The 27,947-nt window shown below is 39.4% G+C and overlaps 1 protein-coding gene across 1 annotated transcript in view; it reads right to left on the reverse strand.

Annotated features, from left to right (window-relative positions):
• The window catches only part of LOC119782543 (TSC22 domain family protein 2-like), a 59,449-nt gene that overhangs the window by 17,494 nt on the left and 14,008 nt on the right, over positions 1 to 27,947 (reverse strand). Inside the window, exon 2 of the mRNA XM_038283551.1 lies at positions 9,655 to 9,729. Within this exon, the coding sequence (XP_038139479.1) occupies positions 9,655 to 9,729 (75 nt within the window). The remainder of the gene's footprint in view (positions 1 to 9,654; positions 9,730 to 27,947) is intronic.

Consider the following 27,947-nt stretch of genomic DNA (forward strand, 5'->3'; position numbering starts at 1 on the left):
TGCGTTAATACTGCATAAAATCAGTGCAATGAGTGCAATGCAATACCTCGGCTCCAGACGTCCCCGCCCCCTCCACAGACGCTCCGCTGCACCTCTCCGAGATTGTAGCTGACCGCAGACAGTGCCGCAGACAGGAGGACGGCTTGTTTTGTTTTTATGACCGAAATTGCGGAAAACAACCCGTGAAGTTTGACCCGCTAGAAGAGAGAGGTGTGCGAGAACGCTGGGACCCTTTTTCCACCTGGATCTCCGCTCTTCTTGGCCCTCATGTCCCTCCGTCGTCGGACTAAACTCGCCCCCACTTCCTCACCGCCTCGGCCGTATCTAGACCCACAGCTAGTTCATTATTGTACCTCTTGCGTTGTGGCGTTGCGCAGACCACGCTTCCATATTGAGCATAAATAAAAAATGGAAGCACCTTGCTAACCAGTTAGCAACTTAATGCTAGCAGAAATTACATTGGGAGAAAGTAGCACTTAAGGGCTGGTTATACTCCACGCAGCAGTGTGTCACAGTGAGTTTGATGCAGACATCTTTGATTTATGCTAAAGTTTGAAGCGTGGTCTGCACCACGCCACAACACAAGAGGTACAATCATGAACTAACTGTGGAAGTGGGGGCAAGTTTGTCCGACAACGGAGGGACATGAGGGTGAAACAGATTGTGGATCCAGGTGGAAAAAGGATCCCAGCGTTGTCACACACCTCGCTCTTCTAGCTGGTCCATCTTGACGAGTTGCTTTCAGCAACTGCGGTCATACAAACACAACAAACAAGCCGATGTAGTATTGACCAATCAGATGCCTCCTGTCTGCGGCACTATCTGCGGTCACCTACAATTTGGGAGAGGTGCAGCAGAGTGTCTGCGGAGGGGGCGGGGACGTCTTTGTGCTCACTGTACCACCTATACAAAGAGGACCTGGTTTCGAAGTATAAATCAGCCTTGGACAACGGAAACATGCAAGAGGAGGAGAGTTTAGTGTCGGAGGTCGTGGATGAGTCTAGAGGAGGAAAACGGGGATGAAGTTGTTGTGGAAGAGGACGCCAGGGCGGCAGAAGCTTGGTTTGGTGTAGAAGGCTTCCAGCCGTACATGTTTGAGCCCTTGCCTCGCAACGCTGCCAGTTCTGTTAGCTCTACGCCTGCTGAAGATACAGACGTCCATCCCCGTGAACACTGGGACGCAACTCAATGGGAAAGGAAATGATTCTGATTTCTTATTTCAACCGTTGCGTATATTAGCTGCGAAATATGAATCAAGATGCTATGTCCGAAAATATTTGATTGACAGATGATCATTGATATATGATTGGCCGAATTTAGGTGTTCAAGCTGACGTATAACTAACTGGCCTGCAGAAGATAACAGAAAAAAAAACAAGATTTAAAGAAAGGATTTTTTTTAAATAGAAATTTTCTTACTTTTGGGGCAATATTGTCTGATAAAGAGTACATTTATATACATGTCTAAGTTATAATGATTTGACATTTACATATGACTTCCCTACGACTTTAAAAAATTCTCACATAGATAAGTTGATTTTCACTTCAGTTAAAGCTGCTCCCCTCAGGTGCATCGCTGCTCCTGAGGGAGGCAGCGATGTGCTCAGAGGCGCCAGGTCTGCCTAGAAATATTTCTTTGATTGCGGTATTAACCTAGCAGCTGTTGACCGCCCGCCCCCCCCTAAGTCGCAGGAGATTCAGTGTCATTTCTGCTAGGAGGTTTGTTGGTGGTTGGCGTGAACGGAGGAAGGATCCATCACACTCGCCTTCATGCTCACCCTATGATGGGAATGAAGTCTGGAGGAGAACTGACGCTTTCCTCCTGTGAACTTTTTTATCAAAAACATAAAATGAACAAGTAAGGAATAGCTGTGTAAACCATACATGTTAACAGAGTTTTATGGGGCCCCCAGGAACTTGGGGCCCTAGGCAACGTTGGCAAATTTTGAGCTCACTAACAATTTCTCAATGTCGTTGCCGTATGTCGACGTGTGCCAGCGTGTTTCAGCGTACCTCAGCGTTCTCATAACTTATACAAAATGTACCCATAACTTATCTTACGTAAGCCAGCGTTTTTGCCCGATTTTCCGTACGTTAGGCATCGTCATGGTGTTATAGAGGCATCAGGTGTATTTCTGGCTGACAGTACAAAATATTTTATGATGATGCTGTGCTGGAGCAAACAAAAAAAAAAGAAAAAAAGAGTAAAGAGTGTTTCTAAAGGAAACATCTAATCATTTAATAATGATTACTTAATACTTTAGAAAGGAAATTCAATGATCTTATTAAATCTATTTAATTTTCAATGACACTCTGGATCAAACTACTTTTAATGTTCAGGTGATAAAGATTAAATATTTATACTAACAAAAGGAGGGAAAACTGGATTATTTTTAGAAGACTTCTCTGAAAGTAAGCAGGATTGAAATTGTTCCTTTTTCCTAAAGCGGTGCAGCATTTATCGGGAAAAGGAATATGTGAGTTCAAATCCTAATTTCCACCTGGGTGAGGACAGAGTGTTGACAGCTTGTGCAACACACTTTGTCTTTCAATGCCCCCTTAAACAAAATAGGAGGATTTGCCTTCATCCCCCAGAATTCCACGGGGTTCTAGATCTACATTTAGTGAAATTATACAACAATCTGTCCTGGATAATTTAAAGTAGTAATTAGACCTTCATTCTGACACTTATTTTACCTTTAGGAAAAACAACAACTAAAAGGAGAAAGATAATATTTTGTGTTAGGATCATGACTGAACATTACTGCCACTTATTGACCAGGTGAAAGTATTTTAACAGGTCATTTAGAATTAAACGCATGCTGTTGAAGATTCTCAGTCATCCAGGTCATAGTTATTAAAAAAAGTTAAAAACAATCCACTGGACTTTGTTTCCAAGTGTCAGAAATAGTGTTGAGTTCGAGGCTTTATAGATTAGCCCAACAAAGCCTTGTTTTGGCTTAGAAAACATGCAAATAGAAACGGACGAAAGGATCGCCCCTTTGGAATGGGGGTCGTTTGGCTTCTTTGTTATTCTGCAATACCCCATACCTGTCTATGTCTCTGACATAGATAGCCCCCCCCTTTCAGAGACATAGACAGGTATGGGGTATTAAAGGCTAACCCAAAGAAGCCAAACAACCCACATTCCTAAGGGGCGGACCAGTTCCTCCGTTTCAATTTTATGTTTTCGTATCCAAAACAAGGCTTTGCTTTGGTGCACTAAAAATACAACCAAAAGAATTCTATAATGAAGAATGCAAATATATATATATATATATACACTATATTGCCAAAAGTATTTGCTCACCCATCCAAATTATTGGAATCAGGTGTTCCAATCACTTCCATGGCCACAGGTGTATAAATTCAAGCACCTAGGCATGCAGACTGTTTTTACAAACATTTGTGAAAGAATGGGTCGCTCTCAGGAGCTCAGTGAATTCCAGCGTGGAACTGTGATAGGATGCCACCTGTGCAACAAATCCAGTCGTGAAATTTCCTCGCTCCTAAATATTCCACAGTCAACTGTCAGCTGTATTATAAGAAAATGGAAGTGTTTGGGAACGACAGCAACTCAGCCACGAAGTGGTAGGCCACGTAAACTGACGGAGCGGGGTCAGCGGATGCTGACGCGCATAGTGCGAAGAGGTCGCCAACTTTCTGCAGAGTCAATCACTACAGACCTCCAAACTTCATGTGGCCTTCAGATTAGCTCAAGAACAGTGCGCAGAGAGCTTCATGGAATGGGTTTCCATGGTCGAGCAGCTGCATCCAAGCCATACATCACCAAGTGCAATGCAAAGCGTCGGATGCGGTGGTGTAAAGCACGCCGCCACTGGACTCTAGAGCAGTGGAGACGCGTTCTCTGGAGTGACGAATCGCGCTTCTCCATCTGGCAATCTGATGGACGGGTCTGGGTTTGGCGGTTGCCAGGAGAACGGTACTTGTCTGACTGCATTGTGCCAAGTGTAAAGTTTGGTGGAGGGGGGATTATGGTGTGAGGTTGTTTTTCAGGAGCTGGGCTTGGCCCCTTAGTTCCAGTGAAAGGAACTCTGAATGCTTCAGCATACCAAGACATTTTGGACAATTCCATGCTCCCAACTTTGTGGGAACAGTTTGGAGCTGGCCCCTTCCTCTTCCAACATGACTGTGCACCAATGCACAAAGCAAGGTCCATAAAGACATGGATGACAGAGTCTGGTGTGGATGAACTTGACTGGCCTGCACAGAGTCCTGACCTCAACCCGATAGAACACCTTTGGGATGAATTAGAGCGGAGACTGAGAGCCAGGCCTTCTCGTCCAACATCAGTGTGCGACCTCACAAATGCGCTTCTGGAAGAATGGTCAAAAATTCCCATAAACACACTCCTAAACCTTGTGGACAGCCTTCCCAGAAGAGTTGAAGCTGTTCTAGCTGCAAAGGGTGGACCGACGTCATATTGAACCCTATGGATTAGGAACGGGATGTCACTTAAGCTCATATGTGAGTCAAGGCAGGTGAGCAAATACTTTTGGCAATATAGTGTATATATATATAAAAAGAAAAACAGCTATAACTTTTCAAAACTTGTTTTGAAATACAGAATTAATGTTTGCTATACTACAGATTTTAAGTTAATAATATTACAGGATAACAAAGAAGCAAAACGACCCCCATTCCAAAGGGTTGGACCTGTTCATTCGTTTCAATTTGTATGTTTTCGAAGCCAAAACATACGGAAGAGGATTAGGGCCACTGAAAAAAAAAAAGTAAACCGATTTTTAAATTTTATTTCAGTTTAACATGGGGAAAAAATTCAGAATTCTGACTTTTTTCTCAGAATTCTGAATTTTTTTCTCAGAATTCTGACTTTTTTTCTTAGAATTTTGGACCTTAATGTAGATGGGCACCATGAAGGAAGAGATGTGGAGCACTCAGCTTCACTGACAAAGACAAAGGACGTTGTTTGAGAGGGCCAGTGACACATTGGTGGAAATTGACGGAATTAGGCAACTTTTTACATGCAAGAGGGGTCCCCTCATTAATAGAGGAGCAGAAGGTCATTAAAACAAGAGAGCTAGTCTCTAAAACAGACATGGCTATGGCTTGATGCTAACATGTTTGTTAGCTGTCAGAATTCTGAGATTAAAGCCAAATTCTAAGAAAAAAGTCAGAATTCTGACTTTTTTCCCATATTAAACTGAAATGAAATTTAAAAATCAGTAAACTTTTTTTTTTTTTCCCCAGTGGCTCAAATCCTCTTCCGTAAAAACAAGGCTTTCTTGGCGTACTGCATAAAACCTCGAACTTAAAGCCAATTCTGACATTTGGAATTGAAAAAGCTTCCTGGACGGGAAGCAAAATGTCATTAAACTTGGAAACAAAGTCCAGTCGATTGGGGTTTTTTTTGGTTTTTTTTTGGCATGTTTATAACACTGGGAAAAAAAGTCTCCATCAGGACAAGGAAAAAATGGTTACTAGTAAGAAGTTTGTGTTTTAAAAAAAAAAAACCTGAATGTCTATTTAACAAGCAGCTTATTGTGAAAAGAAGTTGGTTTGTAAAATGTTAAAACAGTTTCTATGTTAAAAACCAATAAAACAAAATCAAAACACATCTTTCACTTCTATCTGACTCATTTTAAACTCAAAGGGACTGAAATGCTGTTGACTCTGTCAAACCACGTTTTTAATGAACGTTTGGTTAAAAAAAGCTGAAGAACAAACCTGCGTCTGAGCTGCTGCTGATTAAGACCTCTGCCTGAATGTCTGACTAATGCGCAGCTCAAATCGACCAATCAGCGTAGCTGATTACAACATCAAAACATCAATTTTCTTTCATTCTTTTCACTCCCTAAGACAAACTGTTGCTAACAGCTGAGGGGGTTGGCGATAAGAGACATGCCAGCATTCCCAAACCAACTGCTGAAAGAAAATATGAAATAAATCCGTCATCAGGAACGATACCCTTAGCCAAACGTCACAAAATTAAATATCTGCTTTCAGTAAATGTATTTATTTCTGACAGGTGGGGTGGGTGCATGCAGGGAGGATAGAGAAGCAAATGTGAATGAAAACATGACAGAGCAAACATCAACAATCAAACTTATTGGTAGACCAGCAGGCCTGCATATATCTATAATCTCTTTATAAACGATCAGTTCTAACAGACCCTATAGTTAGTTTTCTATGTTGTCTTCTGTATTCCCGATAGGAGACAGGAGACATCTCTAAATACACCAAATCTGCATCAGCTTTCCAATAAAACTAAGACCAGAACACAAGAAGAAAAGAGGCGAGGTGAGTTCTCCTAACGTACAAGTTTGGTGGTCAACACAAACTCTTGTTCATTCGCACGACTTCACAAACTTCACTGAAAAAACACATTTTTCAGCCTCATTTTAATTTAACGGCTGCACTTTATGACGGACTGAAACTAAAAAGGTGTATGAACATCTACTCACTCCACCTTAACTGCTCTGTCACAGCTGCTACCCAACCTGTCAGAATTAGACACCAAATCTGAACAGAGTTCAGCTCTTTTTTTCACCCCACGTCATTAAAACGTGGTCTGATTGGCTAAGAGGTTTGTGATTTACTCTCAGGATACAGGAAGCTGCTCTGCTTTGGGTCTCAGAGGTTATTAAGAGAACGTCGGAGGACAAACAACATTGTTATGGAGGCTATTTTGCTCCGTTATTGTAGCAAGCAAAAAACACGTTTTTTAAAAAAGGTTTTAAAGTAAATAAAAAAGAAAAACTTTTCAGAAAACATTTTTTCAATGTAAGGCTTTTCAGTCAGTAAGAAAAAAAGTGTATTTTTGCATTCTTAATATAATTTTTTATTAATTTCTCGTCTTCATATTGAGTTTTGAGAAAAAAAAAATATTGAGAAAAAAAAAAGTTAACTGCTTTTTTTAATTTCATTTCAGTATAGTATGGGAAAAAAGTCAGAATTCTGATATTAAGTCAGAATTCTGAGAAAAAAAAGGCAGAATTCTGAGATTAAAGTCAGAATTCAGAAAAAAAAAGTCAGAATTCTTTTTTCCCATACTATACTGAAATAAAATAAAAAAATCTGTTGGCCCTAATCCTCTTCCGTAGAAACTAGTAAAAAAAAATTAATTTGAAAATATAAAATCTGTAAAATAACAATAAATGGTGATAAAAATATGTCTTTGCAGCTAACTCCACAGGAAAGCCCCTCCCAGAAGTTAACAGAATGGGATTTGGAAAATTCAGTTTGAAAAGAAGGAAAACTCAATCTGAAAAAACAAAAATAAATAAATAATAATAATAAATAAAAAAGAAAGAAGAAAAATAAAGAAAAAAAATAAAAAGCATAATCTAAGAAAAGGACAAAGTTACTCTGAAATTTTTTTGATTTTTAAAAAAGGTTTTAAATTTCTGAATTATGTTTTTGTTTTTATTTCCATTTACAGTACAAAACGTGCTCTTTGCTTGCAGCAACAATAACTGACCAAATTCACACCTTACATCATAAAGACCAGAGGAGATGGTTAGTAAAGATGTGAAGTGCTGCTGTAACGCAGGATTACGTTATGAAACCAATTCACCTAAACTTTGAGCATCTCTCAGAGCTCAGCTTAACTAAATAAGCATGAGGGAGAAGCTGCTGGTCAGATTACAGCAAACCTGAACATCCAAATACAAGAGAACGGTTCAGATCATAGCATGTTCCTGGGTCAGAATGGCCTAGTCAAAGTCCTAAGCCAAAGCTATTTTAGAATCTGTGCCGAACATGGGCGGTTCTAGATGGGGGCCAACGGGGGCCAGTGCCCCTGTAGATCATTCCCTGGCCACTGTTATGGCCCCTGTGCCCAAGACATAATACTAAAAGAAATTCCAATGATATGCGCTGGAAGAGACATGGTTCATTTTTTTTTTTTTTAAGATTCTGTCTTACTAATCATTCTAAAAAAAATAAGGTGATAGCTTCAGTGGTATTGTACGGAAGAGGATTAGGGCCACTGAAAGAAAAGAAAAAAGTTAACAGATTTTAAAATTTTATTTGAGTTTCAAATGGGAAAAAAAGTCAGAATTGTGACTTTTTTCTCAGAATTCTGACTTTAATCTCAGAACTCTGACAGATAACACACATGTTAGCATCAAGCCATAGCCATGTCTGTTTTAGAGACTAGCTCTCTTGTTTTAATGACCTTCTGCTCCTCCGTTAATGAGGGGACCCCTCGGGCACGTAAAAAGTTGCCTAATTCCGTCATTTTCCACCAATGTGTCACTGACCACCTCAAACAACTCACATCTTTGTCAGTGAAGCTGAGTGCTCCACATCTCTTCCTTCATGGTGCCCATCTACATTAAGGTCCAAAATTCTGAGATTAAAGTCAGAATTCTGAGATTAAAGTAAGAATTCTGAGAAAAAAAGTCAGAATTCTGACTTTTTTCCCATATATAACTGAAAGAAATTTAAAAATCAGTTAACTTTTATTCATTTTTTTTCAGTGGCCCTAATCCTCTTCCGTAGTATTGAGATAGGGTCCCAGTTTTCATCTGCTAAATGTTTTTTTTTTTCAAAACAAATCTAAAAAATACAGCTGAATTAATCAGTTTTTCTTGAGTTCTAATTCAGATTTAATAGAAAACTGTCATTTTAACTTGAAATAATTTTAAAATATGTAAAATTCCTAAATTATGAATGTATATTAACCTAACAATCCGAATAATAGCTTTATTTGATCTTTTAGATATTTATATAGCTATAATTTTTTGAGTTGCTTTTTTTGCTATGCTAAGGGATTTTTATTTTGATTTTAACGACAATTCAAGAGAACATTTTCTCAAATTTTTTTTTGAATGGAAATTTCCCCTTATGCAGCTCTCTTAATATATTTTAATCACTTGCAAGGTTTTTTTTGCTTCATGGTTTTCTGTGCTCCGATGAAAACACGCTGGCCCCCCTTCTGGCCCCCTGAAACATTTAGTCTAGAACCGCCACTGGTGCAAAAACTAGAAAGTTGTTCTCCACCTAATTGGACAGATTTTAAGTGGAATGGGACAAAATTTAAAAGCATTTCCTGAAAAATATTTAGATCGAATGGGTCTTGACTCGAGGAGGCGGATGGGTCGTTAAACCCCAACAACCTTCAGGTGTTTTATCGGCTTGTGTCCCCTGGAACCCAAGTTAAATACAGTCAGCCTGCAATGTGACAAAGTGTTAAACATTTGAAGGTTGCAGCGAAGAAAAAAAATACAAAGAATTCCGTCTATTTCTTTTTTACATGAATAAAAAGAGGTGAGGACTGGCTGAACTGGTTTCTAATCCCACTACCAGTTGGACCATTTGAGTTGTTTGCCTCCGTGTTCTTTTCCTTCATCTTTGAAACTGGAGATCAGAATAATTATCCTGCTGCGTAGATCTGTTAGCAAAGCTCGTAAAAAAACAGCCCCTCATAACTTCCTAGTGACAGAGGTGTTACATGATGTCACTGGAGGCACTGAAGAATGCCTGCAGGGAATTAAAGAGAGGGATCTTATTGAGAAGCCTACAGGCCAACGCTGCGCTCGCTGCCAAGCTTTGTTTCCAAACTCAACCCATGCACGTGTCAAAAGCAAAGCTCACTGCTGCTGAACACTGCACACGCTTTGTTACACTCTGGCAGGCCTGCCCAGTCCAATCCAGCGCAGTACTGTACCTATCACTGTGAGCCTTTGAGTCTCTTAATCTGCTTCCAGACTGGAAGGCCTGGTAGAAAGCCATGGAGGGGTTCCTGTGTCAACCACATCCGAGGAAGAGAGAAGAGAAACAGTGAAGAGGTGAAACAGGGTAAACAGAATGAATGGATTTAAGAAAAATACTTTAAATTCACATTAGAAGACTAGTTTTTATGACTTTTAAAGACAGAAATGCAAAGCTAAGTGGAGAGGAGCAGATGTTGAAAGGTAGGGACAGCTACTTAAGCTTTATGGGCCTCTGTCCTACAGCCAGTTAACTGGAGTTACACAAGCTGTGCTACTTTAAAAAAAGACAATCTGAGAGTGTAATCATTCTCACATGTTAAACTCCTACTCTGCAGCATTTTTCAGCATTACTCTGGGGGGTTTTTGACTGTATAATAGAGCAGGTTAGCATAGCGACACGGGGCTGCTTCCGAATTCTTGAGCTCTAAACCTTTTGGTATGACAAATATTTGCAGAGATCAGATCTTCTGTACTTTTAAAACAGACACATTTAAATTATTTCCAGAATTAAGTAAAAATATATTCTTTTATAACAAACATACCAGAAGCACTTTTCTTTTACCTTTGGTGAGAAATGAAATGTAGTCTTTTAAGCAGAGATGAACCCATAAATTAATTTGAGCAGGTAAATATTACGATCGTCCAACAGATCGAGTATTCTATCCCTTAAAATAAGAATTATTATGCAATTGAAATTAGATTATAGACGTGTTTTTCTTTTTTTAAACTCATGATCTGATTCCATTGGCAAATTGTCTTAATTACCTGCTCAATACAAAACAATAAAAAAAAATACACTTATGTTGAGTAAAATTGGCTTAATCACTTTTTTATTTGTAGAGAGAAAACATGATCTGTTATAATATCTATATTTGAAGCTCGAAAAAACAAAACCCTTTTAAATCACAAACGGTGAAATAAAGTTAGTAACTTGATGTCCCTCCAGCCCTTTAGGGGGCAGTAATACACCTACAGTGGGCAGATTCAGGCACGCCTGCCGATATCTTATCGTGTCAATATAGTCATCATATCGGAAATGAAGAAGTTCTAAACGCAACAGAAAAGTCCTGAAAAAAAAAAAAAAAAAGAAAAAAAAAAATTTAACCAAAGAGCAATGAAGGCTAAAGGGCAGATTATACTTCTGCACCCACACACATCAAATGTCGCTTGGGTCTGGTCGCCAACCAGTTATGCTAGTATGCTTCTGCCCAGTTGGTCTGGAATTTCTAGGGACTCACAGCAGTTTCCCGCCAAAGCGCAAGGGGGGGGGGCTATTGGAGAACTCGTGAGAACTTCGGCGGATGGTCACGAGAACTTCAGCGGCACCGACGGGAGTGTTTATCTATTAAAACAACAATGGTGCATCTGCAAGATATCACGGTCTCAGAGATAGATCTAGAGTTGCTAGTAGGGGTGGAACGGTTCACAAAATCCACAGTTCGGTTCACGGTTTCGTGGTCACAGTTTTCGGTTTGGTTCGGTATATGTTGATTGTTAGCCTGACATGTTGGTCGTGTTGCTGTTAGCATAAACAAAACGTGTTGCACACTGTTTTTATCCACCACTTTCTTTCAGCCGTCATCGTAGGTCACTCTAAATGCAAAGTGGTCCCATACAGCAGACCTATAAAGTGCTGCTGGCGCGTCTTCCAACTCCTGTTCTTTCCCACTCGCCATACCCACACAATTCTCCACAACAACTGATCTTTTTTCTGCTACACCCGGCTACGCTGCTTCGCTTCTTTTTCTTGTTTACTACTGGTGGTTGGCTTTGGTCGCAGTACCGCCACCTTCTGCTCTGGAGTGTACACGCTTCGCCTATGAGAAAAAGGTTCGGACGGTTTTCATATACCGTTCCATCCTTAGTTGCTAGACATCGAAGAGGAACAGGTTCTGGCTGATCTCCCTCCAGGAGTTGGCAGAGACATTGGCATCTTTATATAATTTGTCTGAGGCATCATGTAAGTGGTTATACTTCCGAACCTCATTGATTAACCTTTTGTCGTAGTTGTCCATGTAATTGTTCCTTGGTTTTTAAAAATGGGGCGCCTTGGCACCGAATCGAGAAGGACGACCACACAGACAGCCGGAAAGACATACCAAAGACCAATCACAGCTGCTTTTTGTCTGCGCACTTCCACTTGAGGTCTGCGCGGTTTTGCACCCGTCCGGCGTGTAGTCAGGATTTTTTGAGGTGAGCGATGACAGTTGCAGAACCTCTGCGTGGGAGGCATGGTCATGCACAGAGACAGATTTGACGGTTGCAGAGGCTATGCGTCAGAAGCATAAATTGGCCTTAAGAAAACAATGAAACCCCTGGTCCAAAAAATGTCTTTTGTAACATGCAAAGATGTGGAGTTATTTGAACATATTGTAAATATATCACTTATCGCGATATAGCTCAAATATATCGCAATGTCTGATCTTGATATCACCCAGCCCCAGGTTACAGGTAGACCTTCACGCTCACATGTCGCTCATGAGTGGAATAAGATAAGCTGTGCTAATTCATGCTTAAACGCCTCTAGCCTTGCCTCTGGATCTACTCCTTAGAAGAAACAGCCTTCATTTACATGCTGGGGTAAAAACTATAACTATATCTAATCCCCCAAACTGCATCTTTTCACAGCTGCTCTATTTATTCTCGCATGCGTTTCTGCTAATCCATGCAAACCCGTCAATCTTAACATCCCTACTCTGTCCTGGAAGGAAAAGAGCCTTAGACAAGAGCCACACCTAATGTGTGCTGTGGAAAATGAAAAATATTATGAAACACAGAAAAACAGTCAGTTAACACACCACGACTAGGTGCTAACAGAAAGACTTTTAAGGGAGGAAGTAGCTCCAACAGCGGCTGTGGTTGTGAGCTGGAACTGCTTTGGTAAAAAAGAAAAAGAAATATTTACGACGGAACAAGGAAAATTCAGAAATACTGGCCGACATTGTGTAAACTGTGGGCGATGACAAACACTTAGGCTAACAAAGCCAACTGGGAAGGGCATGTTAATCTATTAGGGCTACAGCTGTAAGTTATTTTACTACCTGATTTCAATTAATCCATTTAAAAAAGCTTTTAGTGAAACAGCATTCCTATGAAATGAACAAACATGTATATATTTGAACCAGTTTAAGCTAAATGAGAGCATATTTACAAGGACTTTTCATCTTAAATGAAAAAAGGTTGGATTCATTACTTTTCTGAGTGGGTCACCATTTCAGGAAATAGCATAATGTAGTGTCCTTATACTCAAGTAAATGATTTGATTATCACATTAGTTGACAAAATTCATGGATTAAGTTTCAGAAAATCGTAGAACGTCTCCCTTGTAATTATTTTGTCCTATGCAAGTAAAAAGCCTTTTTAATATCAGGCACACAGAGGGGACATTGCCTGGCCATTTTTTATTAAAGCAACACTACATCTTTAAGCCACTGGGGGCTCCTGTCTCTATTCCAACAAAATAATTGATTCTGCCAATCAGGGGCTCACCTGCAGGCAGTTGCCAAGTGTTGATGCTTGTGTCACTTTTTACCTATTGTGTAAGAGACTTGTAAAGGATCGCAAATTAACCATAGCTAACTGCTAATGTTGCTAATGCTATATTCACATAAAGCCCTGCCCTTACAGAAGAGAATGGAAAATATATATAAATATAATGTATAACGGAAAATCTCTCTCTCCCTCCCCCTCCCAATTCTCATTCGGTAATTGGAGTTATGGAAACCATAATTGATACCAACACCACCTAGCTTTAAACCATATATAGGTCTGCTGTATGGGACCACTTTGCATTTAGAGTGACCTACGATGACTGCGGAAAGAAAGTTGTGAATAAATGTGCAACAGTGTGCTAGCATTGTGCAACACGTTTTGTTTATGCTACAGCAACATGACCAACATGTCACGCTAACCCCGAAATCCCACATACTCCGTCAGCGCTGCGCTCCAGACCGTCTGTACAAAGCAAAGCCTACAGCCTCCACTGTGGCTCCCGTCCGCTCCGCTCTGAGTTCCTTGGAGATGGTAGAGAGCGTGCGCGAGATGATTCAATTCAAAGCAGCAAAAAATGCAGAAATGATCCAGGGTTTCCGCAGATCATTAAAAATAATTACAATTCATTAATTTCTTTGGATTTTTTCATTAATTTCATACATTTAAATTTTTTCATACATTTTTATAATTTTTATAAATTTTTTTATTTTTCGGTGTAACAATCAACATATACTGAACCGAAAACCGTGACCACGAAACCGTGAACCGAACCGAACCATGGATTTTGTGAACTGTTCCACCCTATATATATATATATATATATATATATATATATATATATATATATATATATATATATATATATATATAGGGCTGGGCGATAATTCAATAACGATATATATCGATCGATAGACCTGTGGCGCAATAGAAAAAAAGAGGGTCGATAAAAGTTTGATAAAAAAGAAATGCAGTTTTCCTTCCTTCTCATTGTAGCCTAGCATGTAGGTTTATGCTAGTCACTGCTTCCTCCCAACCAATCACAATCGCGGACCCAGGCACGCCATCACCAAGCGCCGCCCTCTCAAACCACAACACAGAGCACATGAAGCTGTGCAGCAAGGAGAGGCGGAAGAAATTGTTTCAAAGAAGGGTTTTTGTAGTTCGGCAGTCTGGCAGTATTTCGGTCATGGCAAGTCGGACCAAAAACAAACCACAGTCATCTGGAAAATGTGTCGGGAACCAGTGAAAACCAGTCTGATAACGAAACCAACTTTTTTTTATCATCTCAGCCACTCACAGCCGCAGGAGTACGAGCTGTGTAGGCCCCGGCTCTCCTCCGAGGAATCTTCGGAAAATATATATATATTGTCAGTTCTGGGCAGTTTCCCACGTATTTCTAACAATTGAGATAAAAATGCTGAGGGGCCAGAAACTTCAAAGTAATAACTCAGGTTAAAGCAGAAAACGGTGGCGGCGGTGGGGGGTCATTTATTTATTTGTTATATTTATTTTGGTCACTTTTCTGGTCACTTTAGTTTATTCTTTGTCAGTATTTAATAACATAACTCAGGTCTCTTAAGTTATTTTTCTTTAAAACAATTATGTTATGGTTAAAAAAGTTGGTTAAATAAATATTTAATTCGAAGTCTGTGTTTGTGTTTTTTATTAAAATTAAATCATTTAGCAATATTATAAAAAGCCCAGGCAGAGCTGCACATAAAATATGGTTTCAAATCTTTTCAATAATTATCGATATCGATCAATATGCATTTTTTTTTATCGATAAGCTTTTTTTCTATATCGCCCAGCCCTATATATACATATATATATATATATATATATATATATACATATATATATATATATATATATATATATATATATATATATATAAAAAAGCATTAGGATAAAGGATTAATGAAGCGCATTAGACCCAGTTTAGCTGATGACATCATTAGTTATCTTGCATTCTATTGGGCAATGGGAGTTATGGTTAAAGGGTGATATAACTGGAAAAGAAAGATCAAAAACCAGAATGGGGACGTCTAAATTTCCATCAGCTTCTCTCAGATTTGAACATTTCACATCACTTTCAGTGTTTTACAGGGACGCCGTGTCCCATGGAGGGGGAAATGGGGAGAACACCCCCCCGCCCAGGCGTCCTCTGTAAAGCTAACTGGTTCTCTCCCACCTCTCCACACACACGTTCGCTCTGGGGGGAATGAGAAGTTGATCTGGAGCATATGTGTGTGGACATTACAGCAGCCAAGGCTCTTTCCTAGAAACCTCTGGCACAAACTTCCTTTGTCACATTACCTCATGACTAAACACTCTCGCTCTCTCCTGCAGCTCTGCTTAAAATCACTTTGTGGGCATCGGGGGCAAAAAAAAAAGGCTGCAAACATCCACGTGTGGCAGAAGCACACCTCAGCTGAAACTTAGAGAGCTCTGTACGTCTCTGCTATCAGCCCAAAATCAGCCCAATCAGATGACTGAAAGTCCTCCTCATGAACCAGGCAAGAACCCAAGTCATGGTTCCTTGTTTTTAAGCAGCGAACGCGTCGCCTCTCAATGCCTCGCTTTGTGAGTTTGAAACACAACATGTCAAAATAATTTATGAAAAATCCTCTTTGTGAACGGCTGCGTTTAACGGGGCCAAATGTGGAATCCAAGCCAGAATATCAGAAACGAGGAGGATGGAAAGAGGAAAACATGCACTGGAAGACATTAACAACACACCAAAGGTCCTTCTCCTCGTTTGCTTTAGACCTCATGGTTTGACGTAAATAAATGGAGTGGAACAATTATATTAGTAACAAACATGACTAAGACTCTGCAACAAACCAAAACCTCTTTCTGACACATTTGAAAGGTTGACGTCATCTAAACAGGACATTGCATTTTCCCCCGTTCTCTATTTGAGGCGAACGATGATCAGCGATTCAGTTCCAACGCACTGGACGCCTTATCATCTCAGCTCAACCGCAGACAACGTAAAAGGACCAGAAGGTGCAATTTGGGAAACTCAGAAAGAGCAAACTGTTGGAGGTTACAGGAGAGAATTTGCCCCAAAGCATTCAGAGATGAAGTGCTATTTACTTAAAATTTTAACCCCTTTTTATGATGATACAAGATACAACTTAAATAACATTACAAACTAAAAAAGCACTTTGAGATCGCAGACCTTTTCCAAGTAGCACATTTTGCCCCGTATTATGAACTACAGCTATAGCTAAAGCTTGCACATGATAATTGATCATTACAAACATTTTAATTAATTGTTCTTTGGCATGTGGTGCACCTTTGATAAGATAAGAAAATACTTTCATAGGTTTCTAAATAAGGCAGAGCATGTTTCTGCAGCCTCTGGTGTTTGTTCTGCTCTCACCTTCTTCATTCACTCTGCTTTATTTGATCAGCAGGGAGATATTGAGCGAGGCATGGCTCACATTATCTGTATTTTTGTCTTCAGTATAATAATTATGGACTTTTTTTGAGTCCGATGCTGTCAATAGTCACTACTGCCACCCTCTGGTTTAGTGGCGAACTGCTTGTTCATGTCAAAAAAAGCCTTTATCCAGATTATGACGTGGACCATCACAAACATTTAATGGATTGTTCCTTGGAATGAGGTGCATATTTGGTAAAATGTCATTAAAGTTCAAATATAAAACACATACTTAATGTATTTTTGTAAAATATACAAAATAGGATATATTTTTTTTTTATTTTAGAATAAGGTAAAACATCCAACTCTTGCCTACAAATAAAATACCGTAAATTCTCTAATATTGGCCTGTATTCCAATAGCGGCCGGGTCTCTAATAATGGCCGGTCTCGCTGTCAGAGGAGGTAAATAATGGCCGGTCTCTAATACAGGCCGGGGCTATAAACGTTTTTTTCTGGGCATACCTCAACATTATACTTGTGGTAGTAAGTAACATACAAGTACCACAGCCCTGCGCAGCTAGACGACAGGCCCTGACTGCTGCCCGTCTGCGCGAGGAAGAGAACAGACACGCAGCAGAACAGGAGGAGCGCGAGTGATGAGGAGATTAAAGGGAGAGATGAAGAGGAGGAGAAAAACTGAGGAGGAGAATTAAACAGAATTGGATTTTTTTTTTTTTTTACTTCAAACCAAGCGAGACATGGTAACTGTACTTTTTCAATAAATGAACCTAGTGTTTTATAGGTTCAAAAAGACACAAAATCTCATTTTTATTCATTCCACTGGTAGTCTGTTTTGCTCAAATAGCAATAGAGGCCTGTCTCTAATTCTGGCCTCTATCCAATAAAGGCCTGGACCGCGATGCACTTGAGTGAAATAAAGGCCCGGGCCTATATTAGAGAATTTACGGTATCTCCATATGGTTTTCAAAGACAAATTAACGTGGATTTTATTGATGTTTGTAAATTCAAGTTTTAGAAAAACTGGAGAATACATAAAAAGAAAAATGATTAAAATTAGATTTTGAGGAAGTGCAAGAATCTCCACAACTTATCTTCAAACTCTAAATAATTATTGAAATCTCTTTAGTTCAAATGTGGTTCCCAAAGATGAAGTTAGACTAGAGTTCAACTTATTTGCCCCACTTCTATAAGGAACCGAGCGGTTGATGACTACAGCTGACACGGTAGGCGTACAAACCAGCAGGATCGGTTGGACTTGAACTATACATCTTTTTTCTATTTCATTTTTGTGCTGAGACTGATCCTCAGAGCGAGTGGACCTCGGTTTGTTTACGCACACATAGCTAGTGACTCGAACCTCTGCGAGGCGCTATGGATGAAATCTGCACATCAAATGTCATCTGATACCAGCAGAGAGTCTCGGTGTGAAAGCTTGGAGGGAGAGGAGGACTATGGAATGAATAGAAGGTGGAGGACCATGCGAGGGAGGCAGGCTGAAAACAGGATATAGCCGGAGAGAGAGAGCAGAGGTCAATGAGGGAAAAACCCAGCAGTACATGCTGTCCCACTGTCACTGCAACACCTTTTTAAAAATCTTTTTTTTGTCTTATAGAAACAACGTAAAATACTTTTTTTACATTCCCATTTTTCTCCTGAAGTTGGCCTGAATTTTAGGTGCGACTAAAACATAAGCGGAGAAACATGCTTGTTTACCAAGTTGGCAGCATTTCTATCATAAAATAAGGCAACATGGAGAGAGTTCATCTGTTTGAGAATGCATCTAAAAACATAAATGTACAGCCTGGCAACACTTTAATTTATTTTTTTTTAAATCATATCTTCATATGAAGCAAATTCAAGTAAATTTTAGTGATTTATCGCCAACCCCTCATCAGAGTCCTCCTCCTCCCAGGTGTGACCACAGGTGCAGCGAACCCTCACAAGCTAAAGTCCAGTCATTCAGAATTCCAACTTCTGAAATAAATTATGCATTTTTAATTCAGAGTAATTTTCATGTGAATGTGCTTTACTGGAGGCGTCCATGTTTGTCAAAGAACACTACTGCCACCTACCGGTTTGTGACGTCACGGTGCGGTATCGGCTGTTGATCAAGTCCCAGTGCTGTATCTGGTGTTTGTCACAACGCGCTATTATCCAAGTCATCTTCAAAACATTCTTCTTCCAAATGTTGGCTACATATTACGGGTTTTTTCTCTGGCCAGAAGTTCGATGGCAAATCCTCCCTCTTCAAGTTGGCAATCCAACGATGAACCTGTCCTTGGAGGATCAGGATCAGAAAGGTGAAATAACTAATTTTTTTCACTTTTATCCAGTGTATTAGAACATCCAATTGTCAGTTTCACTATAGCTCTGGGGAATTTTAATGAAGTCCTCTGGAAATCTTCAATAATTTTTGTTGATTGCAATGTGTCTAGTAGTTCCCATTGATTTTGCTCATAAAGCGGAGAGAATGGCGCTAGGCTTACCGCACCGTGACGTCACTGCTGGAAGATAGCAGGAGGGAGGTGTTACTATATATGGACAAAAATGGTAGCTCCCTGACTCTGTCATAGTGACGAAAATTATGTATTTATTTTTTTTTATTTTTGCACTGATTAAAGATAAATTCATTAAATCACAGCAAAGGTATTAGTTAACGATAATGGCTTCAAATTTCTTTGTTTCCATCCTAAAGAAATGAATAAAAATGTTTTATATGAATGATTTGGAGACTTTGAAGGCTGCAACTGCTACATATTACTAGGGGTGTGTGGGGGGGATCATTTTTGCACAATATCGTAATTTTTGACTGCCCGATATAATATCGATCATTCAGTCCCTAGTATCGATTTTTTAAAAACAAAAAATATTTTACCTAAAACAATGAGGGAAAATGGGCTACCTCTGCAGCGCCACTCTGACGCCATATTTGTAGTTGAAGCAGTCACAGTGGAAGATATGGACTCAAACCCGAAACACAATGGATACCAAAAAAAGTAAATGATTAATATCTCTTGATGAAAATATTGAGCACTCGCCTTTTTATTTGGTTAATTTTGACAGCAGGGAAAAATATCGCAATTTATATTGATATTGCAATATTGTCATAATTTTGTTAGCCTCGTGAGACCATCCTGATCTCGCGAGCTTTCAAGATTTCACTCGCTAATCAGTCTGGAGACTCTCCGTTGAAGAAAATTTGGAGCCGTTCACCAAACGAACGTCCAATCAGCGTTGGCTTTGAGGCGGGTTGAGGTGTGACGCAACGAGAAGCGCGACAGTTCAGTCTAAAGAACATGGCGGCTTCAGCCGATGAAACTAGCGTTAGCGTGGCGATCGACCAAGTTTTATCGAAATTACAGAGTATTTCTTCACTGAAAGAAGAGCAAAACACTGCTCTGGAGGTTTTTCTCAAAGGAAAAGATGTTTTTGCTCTTCTCCCGACTGGTTTCGGCAAGAGTAGCGTAGCTTGTGGTTGATCGTTGATCTGATTTGTTTATTTGGCCCGTCTATCACCAACATAGGCAAATCAGCTAGCGAATATTTTCGCCTCTTCCCAAAATTACTTCAACGGAAGGTTTCCAGATGGATATGCGGGGCAAATCCATCTGGCGTTGTCAGGTTATAATATTGTATCCTGACCCAAGAATCATGACACGTATTGTATCGCAACACCAATGCCAATACTCGCCCCTACATATTACTGCCAGAAGATGACAGGAGTGAGGTGTTACTATATTAGGGCAAAAATGGCCGCTCCCAGACTCTGTGATTATGACGAAAATTATTTTCTCACTCATTAACGCTAAATTCATTAAATCGCCGCAAACGTGTTACTTTTAGGTATAAATAATGATCCATTGATTATTCATTGCTGACCTGACATTTCCTTTAATGACCGGAGATCACCACTTACAGACTTTTTAAGCCTGAAACGGATTACTTTAACATCTAATGGATTAGTTTAACATCCGTCTAATTGATCCACAGTGTACTGGTCTACACCCCCCCCCCCCCCTCTACATTGCCAAAATCTCCATGTGATGCTCAGCGTTGGTGAGTTGACACGTTTTCCTGTTTCTGCATCTCTCAGCAGGGATTACAGAACTGAACGTCCCCATGTTTATCCCCTGGGAGTGTAGATCATCACCTTAAGTCTGAGATTTCCAACAGGCTGCCAGCATTTCTAAAGCTCAAGAGGATAAAGGGGAGCATCCTCACTGCACTCTGCTCTCTCTGGAGACCGACGGCCTGCTGTAACATTCACACACTGGCATTATGGCATCAAAACTATCAGGTCATGCTGCCACAAAGAGTTAGCTTTCCCGTGAGACATGGTGGTGGCAGGATCTGGCTGTTGGGATGCTTTTCTTAAGCAGTGGAGATGGAAGGTTTTCAGAGTAAAAGGAGCAGATGAATGAAGGTAAAGAATACTGGAATCTAGCTTTGAATAAAAAGAAAAAAAATATGTCTGTATCCATTATCAACAAGCGGAGTTATGAAATATTGGCATATTAAATATTGGCCAATATCCTGCAGCCATAACAGTTTTACATCTCAGCACATTGGAAATCTAAAGTGTTTCACAGATTTTATTCATCTTGTCTGCATCATTAATATCACATTTTGGTCCCCTAATAAATTCCTGAATTGTTATATCTTATAAATTTAATAAAGAGTCAGAAACTGTTTAATATAGCTCACAATAAATGGTTCAAATACAAAGATGGCGTTATCTTCATTCAGCATTTAGTGAAAAAAAATACCCAGCTCTTAATGTTATGAAAAGATCGTCTTGTGAGAAGAAAAAAACTCAGATTTTTAAGAAAATTGCCCTTTATCAATTAAGCGTTGACAGATGGATAAGATCAATCAACTTTAGATTAAACTAGTTGATAACTTATGTGCCCGAGGAAAGGGTTAAAGGAAGATATGGACCGGTTGCAGCCTCCAAATCATTTATAAAAACCTTTTTTATTCATCTCTTTAGAATGGAAACAAACACATTTGAAGCCATTATCATTAACTATAATAACTCGTATCTTTAGCCATTTCGGTTTTTTTGAAAACAAAAAAAACTGCCACAGTTTGAATCTCAGCTTTTATTACATGCAATCATACATTCTGAGCGTTCCAAGCGTTTAATTCAAGAAAACGGTTTTAATTTAAAGGAAAAGTTCAGTCAGCAAGGACTAATCAATGGGTCATTATTTATACCTAAAACTAATACGTTAGCAGTGATTTAATGAATTTAGCTTTAATCAGTGGCGATCACTGAGTCTGGGAGCAGCCATTTTTGCCCAAATATAGAAACACCTCCATCCTGCCATCTTCCTAACCTGACTCCGCCAGATGGATTTGCTCCACATATCCATCTGGAAACCTTCCGTTGAAGTAATTTTGGGAAGGGGCGAAAATACTGGTTAGCTGATTTGCCTATGTTGGTGATAGACGGGCCAAATAAACCAATCAGATCAACGAAGCATATGACGTACTAACAGCAAGGCTACTCTTGCCGAAACCAGTCGGGAGAAGAGCAAAAACATCTTTTCCTCTGAGAAAAGCCTCCAGAGCAGTGTTTTGCTCTTCTTTCAGTGAAGAAATACTCTGTAATTCCGATAAAACTTGCTCGATAGCCACGCTAACGCTAGTTTCATCGACTGAAGCCGCCATGTTCTTTAGACTGAACTGTCGCGCTTCTCGTTGCGTCACACCTCAACCCACCTCAAAGCCAACGCTGATTGGACGTTTGTTTGGTGAACGGCTCCAAATTTTCTTCAACGGAGAGTCTCCAGACTGACTAGCGAGCAAAATCTTGAAAGCTTGCGAGATCAGGATGGTCTCACGAGGCTACCATCTTCCAGCAGTGACGTCACGGTGCGGTAAGCCTAGCGCCATTCTCCCCGCTTTACAAGCAAAATCAATGGGAACTACTAGACACATCTGCAATCAACAACAATTATTGAAGATTTCCAGAGGACTTCACCATTGAAATTCACCACAGCTATAGTGAAACTGACAATGCCCACGTGCATGGCAGCTGGATGCTGGAATACATCGGGTAAAAGTGAAAAAAAAAAAAGAGTTATTGCACCTTTCTGATTCCTGATCCTCCACGGACGGGTTGGTCGTTGGATCGCCAACTTGAAGAGGGAGGATTTGCCATCGAACTTCTGGCCAGAGAAAAAACCCGTAATATGTAGCCAACATTTGGAAGAAGAATGTTTTGAAGATGACTTGGATAATAGCGCGTTGTGACAAACACCAGATACAGCACTGGGACTTGATCAACAGCCGATACCGCACCGTGACGTCACAAACCAGTAGGTGGCAGTAGTGTTCTTCGACAAACATGGATGCCTCCAGTAAACACATTCACATGAAAATTACTCTGAATTAAAACACTTATTTATTGAACAGTATGTAATAATTTCAATTAAAAGTACTTTCAGAAGTTTTGAACTCTGAATATGACCGGACTTTTCCTTTAAAGCAACACTGCAACTTTGGGCCACTAGGGGTGCTAGACCTGTAACCCCCAGGTTTAGCTCCCCAGAAAGCAACTAATACCACTGCACTGTGGCAAAATGAAACAGCGTTCCTCTTTGTTTTAGAAACTGCTATCAAACCCCTTTGGACCAACAGATATATCTGATCAGATACGGCTTATATCTGTTTTGTTGCCTCAAAGCAACTCTTAGCTTAGTTAGCTCCTGTGTTTAATGGAAGCTCCGACTCAGACTTTTCCTTTAAGATATTTCTCATTATTTTTTTAATGCCAGATAAGCAAACTAGCTGATTTTAAATAAATCTTCCGTTTCTGCAGAAACTAAGCAAAGGGACACCGTCTATACACTTCCGTCTACATCCTGAGCATAAAAGCTGCCAAAGATCCTCACTGAGAGAAACTCCAGCAGCAGCCAGACCTGATTGATCACCATCATTTAAAACCAACGCTCCCCCCAAACGCTGCAGCGAAGGAGACAAGTACAGGAGGTCGGCCCGCCCCTCTGTTCGCTCTCTTATCAGGAGAATAGGGGCACAGCGGTGCAAGCATGATATGGGCCCGGCTGTCATAAGAGAGCCCCTTCCAAGTTATCAGCATGGGAGACCTCTTACCAGAAAACGTGAGCATCTACACGCACGACCAATAGGAAACGTGAACTCCGGAAAAACACACAGCATGGCCACTGAAGCAGGAATTCATGCTGCAGGATAATTAACCAGCATTCGGAGAAGATATTAAAAGGAATGAAGCAGGAATAGACCAGTGGCAGCAGGCTGCTGCGTTATGTTGGAGGCATAGAGTGGAACCTGATCAGGGTTCAACATGTGGAACAAACCAACCGTAGAGGAGCTTCAAACCTCTGAGGGGCCAGAACAGCCTGCTCCTGCTTCAAGTCATGACAAAGACATACCGATACGAGAGGCCCGTCCATCATCATCATCAAACACACAATTAGCTGCACAGGAACCGACTGCTGACGGCCCTAAGGATGTAATCTACCTTAGATAGCAGAGGAATAACAGGAAGCACAAACCAGTTTGATCACATTTCAATACAAACTAAATTCACCCAGATCAGAAGAAAACCGACCGATTTACGGTTCTGGTTTAAAAGGATGGATTTAAGGTCTAGATTAGTCATTTTTTTCTTAAAATAAGTGCATTTGTTCTTGTATTGAGGAGGTAAAAGAGATTTTGCCAATAGAGCAAGATAGTTTACACTTAAAATAAGAAAACACAATTCCATTGTCTTATTTCAAGTACATTTTATCTAATTATCTTATTTCAAGAGTACAAATACTAATTCCATTGGCAAACTATCTAATTTACCTAGTTAAATTAAGTGTAAATACACCTAATTTAAGACATTTTTACTCATTTATAGATCGTTTTTTTCCAATGTGAAGAGGTTAAAGAGTCCCAACTTAAGGGTACATTGCTTATTGATTAACCTTTAAATTTAGTCTGATTCAATTAATAATCAATGGCAAACGTTACTCAAAGATTTTCAGGGTTTCTACAGCATAAGGCAAGTTAAATTCAAGATTTTTTAATGCCAGTTGAAATAAAAATTTAAGACCAAATTCACAAGAAACACAAGAAAAACCTGCTTGCGACAACTTAACCCAAAGGTTTATTTTAACATAAACCACTGCACTAATGTTTCAAATTTTTAAAAAGCTTTCCATACAGGAAGAAAGCTAAAAACACACAAATGACAGATATATTTTAACAATTATTTAACTGAATTCACAAACTTTGTTTTAGCAGGGAACAAAACAAATCAGTTTTAAAGCCACAACATAACCAGTGCTAAGTCTTTTTTGCAGCTATTTTTCTTTGTATGGTTTTCTTAGTATTTTTGATTTGGTGATAAGTGGAGGCGTTGCAGAGACAAGGGTGGAACTAAACTGAGAAATACCGGCTGTTTCTCTGTAACTCCATTTTGACGCTTTGTGTTTCGTGCTTCGCATGTGCGACTCCACTGCCTTAATTCCCATCGTTCTGAGCTTGAATTGCTTCTAACACAAAATCCACTGAGCCTCATGTATGTTCCCTGGTTTTAGCCATGGAGAAAACTCTTGGCTGGAGACAATTTTCCTTACATTTACACTTGCTCATATTTTCCAGACAAAAAGTTAATGGTGCATCTCCCAAATGTCCCGGCCGAAACAACGCTTTTATTGGTTCCGCTATCGGGACGGAACCAATAATGGCGAGACGTTATTTAAAAAAAAATAAAAATAAATTGTCAATTTTAATGTTTTATTTAGATTACAAAAATAAATCATGATAAAAATAATCCTATTTATGATGTTTTAAAAATTAAGACTGATTTAAGATATTTTAATACCAATTAAGGCCTTAGTTTTTTATTTTGAAGAATTCAATGCCTTTTAAGACTTTTTAAGGACCAGCGGGAACCCTGATTTTATAAAGAATTTAAACCTACTTGTAGATGGACCATACTGACGGACGAAAATGGTTTCTCCTCTTGAGAATTTATACCACTCTTACTATTTACTGCTCTGTGTTGGATGCTCTTAGCATGTTATAGGGCGGGGTGGTTCCAGCCAATAAAACTCAGCATTGTTGCAGCGTTATGTAGCCGCCTTACCGCTGCTGCAGGTGTATCAGAGCAATGTCTTTGGGTCTGATATGAATGTTTCTGCCTAACGAGGAGAGAAGGTCGGAAGAAAAAGGAATTGACTTAATCGGCAAAGAGACAAAAAATAAACACTGAATATGTTCTCACTTCGATATTCATAAATATTTTACATATTTATATGCTGTTTGAAGTAACGTTATGTTGAATAAATGCCAGCTGTCCGAATGCTAGTGAATGTAGCACAGAGAAACTCTGCCTTCAGGTGAAATTCACAAATAAAAAAAAACACAGAGCCCACACACTAAAACCTGAAGCCAGATGATGCGCCTTTGTTGCTATGGCAACATGCCTTACAGCCAGGAAGTTTCTCCTATTGTCATTTCCTTTCCTTCCTGGTCATTTAAGCAGCATTCACACCAATATGGCCGAAATTAGCGAGGACGCATGACTTCGAAAGGAACTGGGACCATTAGAGATTCGTTGATATGAAAACCTGGATATGCAACATTATCACTGCCATTATGACCGACCACTTACATTATAATATATTTCTTAACTTCGATGAATACAATAAAGTTTCATTATAAATTGAATAAAAGCCTCAGAAAGACTGCAGAGAATGACCATAACAGATGCCGTACGAAGTTTTGACGATTATTTTGTCATGTTTACAAAAGTTCTCCTATAACATTTTAAAAATATTTCTTCCTATGACGTCAACATATGGCAACTCCAAACATATTATTACCTATATTTGCTATTGTTTTACCTTTCATTGGTGATCTAAAGCTAACGAAAAGTAGAAAACAATCATTCTAAGTCTTGAAAGAAAGTACTGCATTCTAAGATAGAGCTCTGCCATTTAACAAGATGCTAAAAAATAAAAATTTTTTGGATTATTTTTATGCTTTTTATTAAGATCTGACAGGAACGACAAATTGAACAGCTCAAAAATGACTTTTGTAGAGATTCTAGACAAATCAGACGGTTATTTTACTTGTAGAAAACAAATGGTTGTTGGTGACACGAATTTAAAAATAGTGTAGCTTAATATGGCTAACTGACCAAGCTATAAGAGGCTAACCTGTTAGCTACTTAGCACAGCTAGCCACAGCGCTACCCAGCTCTCCCCCTTTATATCATGATCTAACCGTCACTTTGCTCACCATAAACATCTTTTTTTAGTTTCGATATCGATCAGGTAAAACTTTAATCGGTCATTAGACACGCTAACGCTGCAGATGCTCCCGACTCGGAACACTTATGCTGTGCGATGTCATTATCGTTGCCTGAGCAAGCTTGTTTTACATCACGTGGCGACTTCCAGCCAATCATGTAGCATAACGTCACAAGGAAATTGGAGCTTTATTCTTAAGTTTCAAAAAATATTTTCCTATTATTACTTTCTTTCGATCATCCCCACCACCGATTCCTTCTAAGTGGTTATGCACGACCGCGGCTGCCATGATGCTGCGATGGACGTGAATAAATGGACAATCCTTCTGTGCCGCCTGAACTGCTTAAGAAAGATTTTTGACCAAAATATTTTCTACTTGTGACATTTAAAAATGTCACACAACTGAAAATCTATAAATGGGATTAAATGCAACTGGAGCAGGTATGGAAATCCAAATGTGCCGCATATTTCATAAAATAAAAACTCGAAAGATCTCCATTGTAAATATAAACATTTAAATGTTACTTGAGATGCTTGCATCCTTTTTTATCCTTTTCACAAATCTAATTAACTATCAAATATGTTTCCCTTGCTTCCTAACATCCACCTCATTGTGGGAAATTCTCACCTATTTTGCATACCATCAAATAACCCAGGAAACTGAAAGCCCAAATTACATGTGTGATACATTATTTAAAAGCTAACACCTTCTAGTTTCCCAAATATATACATGAAAATTGGGTGAAACACAGCCCAGACTGCATCAGTTCAAACATGACTCAAATGTTTTTATTATGGAAAATAATAGGTCTTTTTTGAACAGCAGCAATAAACACATGCTTGCTTGTTGTGGCTGCTCTGTCATGTTTACATTTTGACATGCTGCTATATCTGTGTTAATTGAGCATTGGTGCTCGCTGTGTCCATAAAATGAACTTGCTGGCTAAATCGTGGAGAATGGCAATGTCTAACATGTCTATATTAGTTAGCATTTTACCACTGTAATTTTCATGCATCCTGAATTATTAGTTTTAAACACTGTGGGTTTTGAC

Source organism: Cyprinodon tularosa, unplaced genomic scaffold, assembly GCF_016077235.1.
Source record: "Cyprinodon tularosa strain WSP-4 unplaced genomic scaffold, ASM1607723v1 ctg195, whole genome shotgun sequence".
NCBI classification, from domain to species: Eukaryota; Metazoa; Chordata; class Actinopteri; order Cyprinodontiformes; family Cyprinodontidae; genus Cyprinodon; species Cyprinodon tularosa.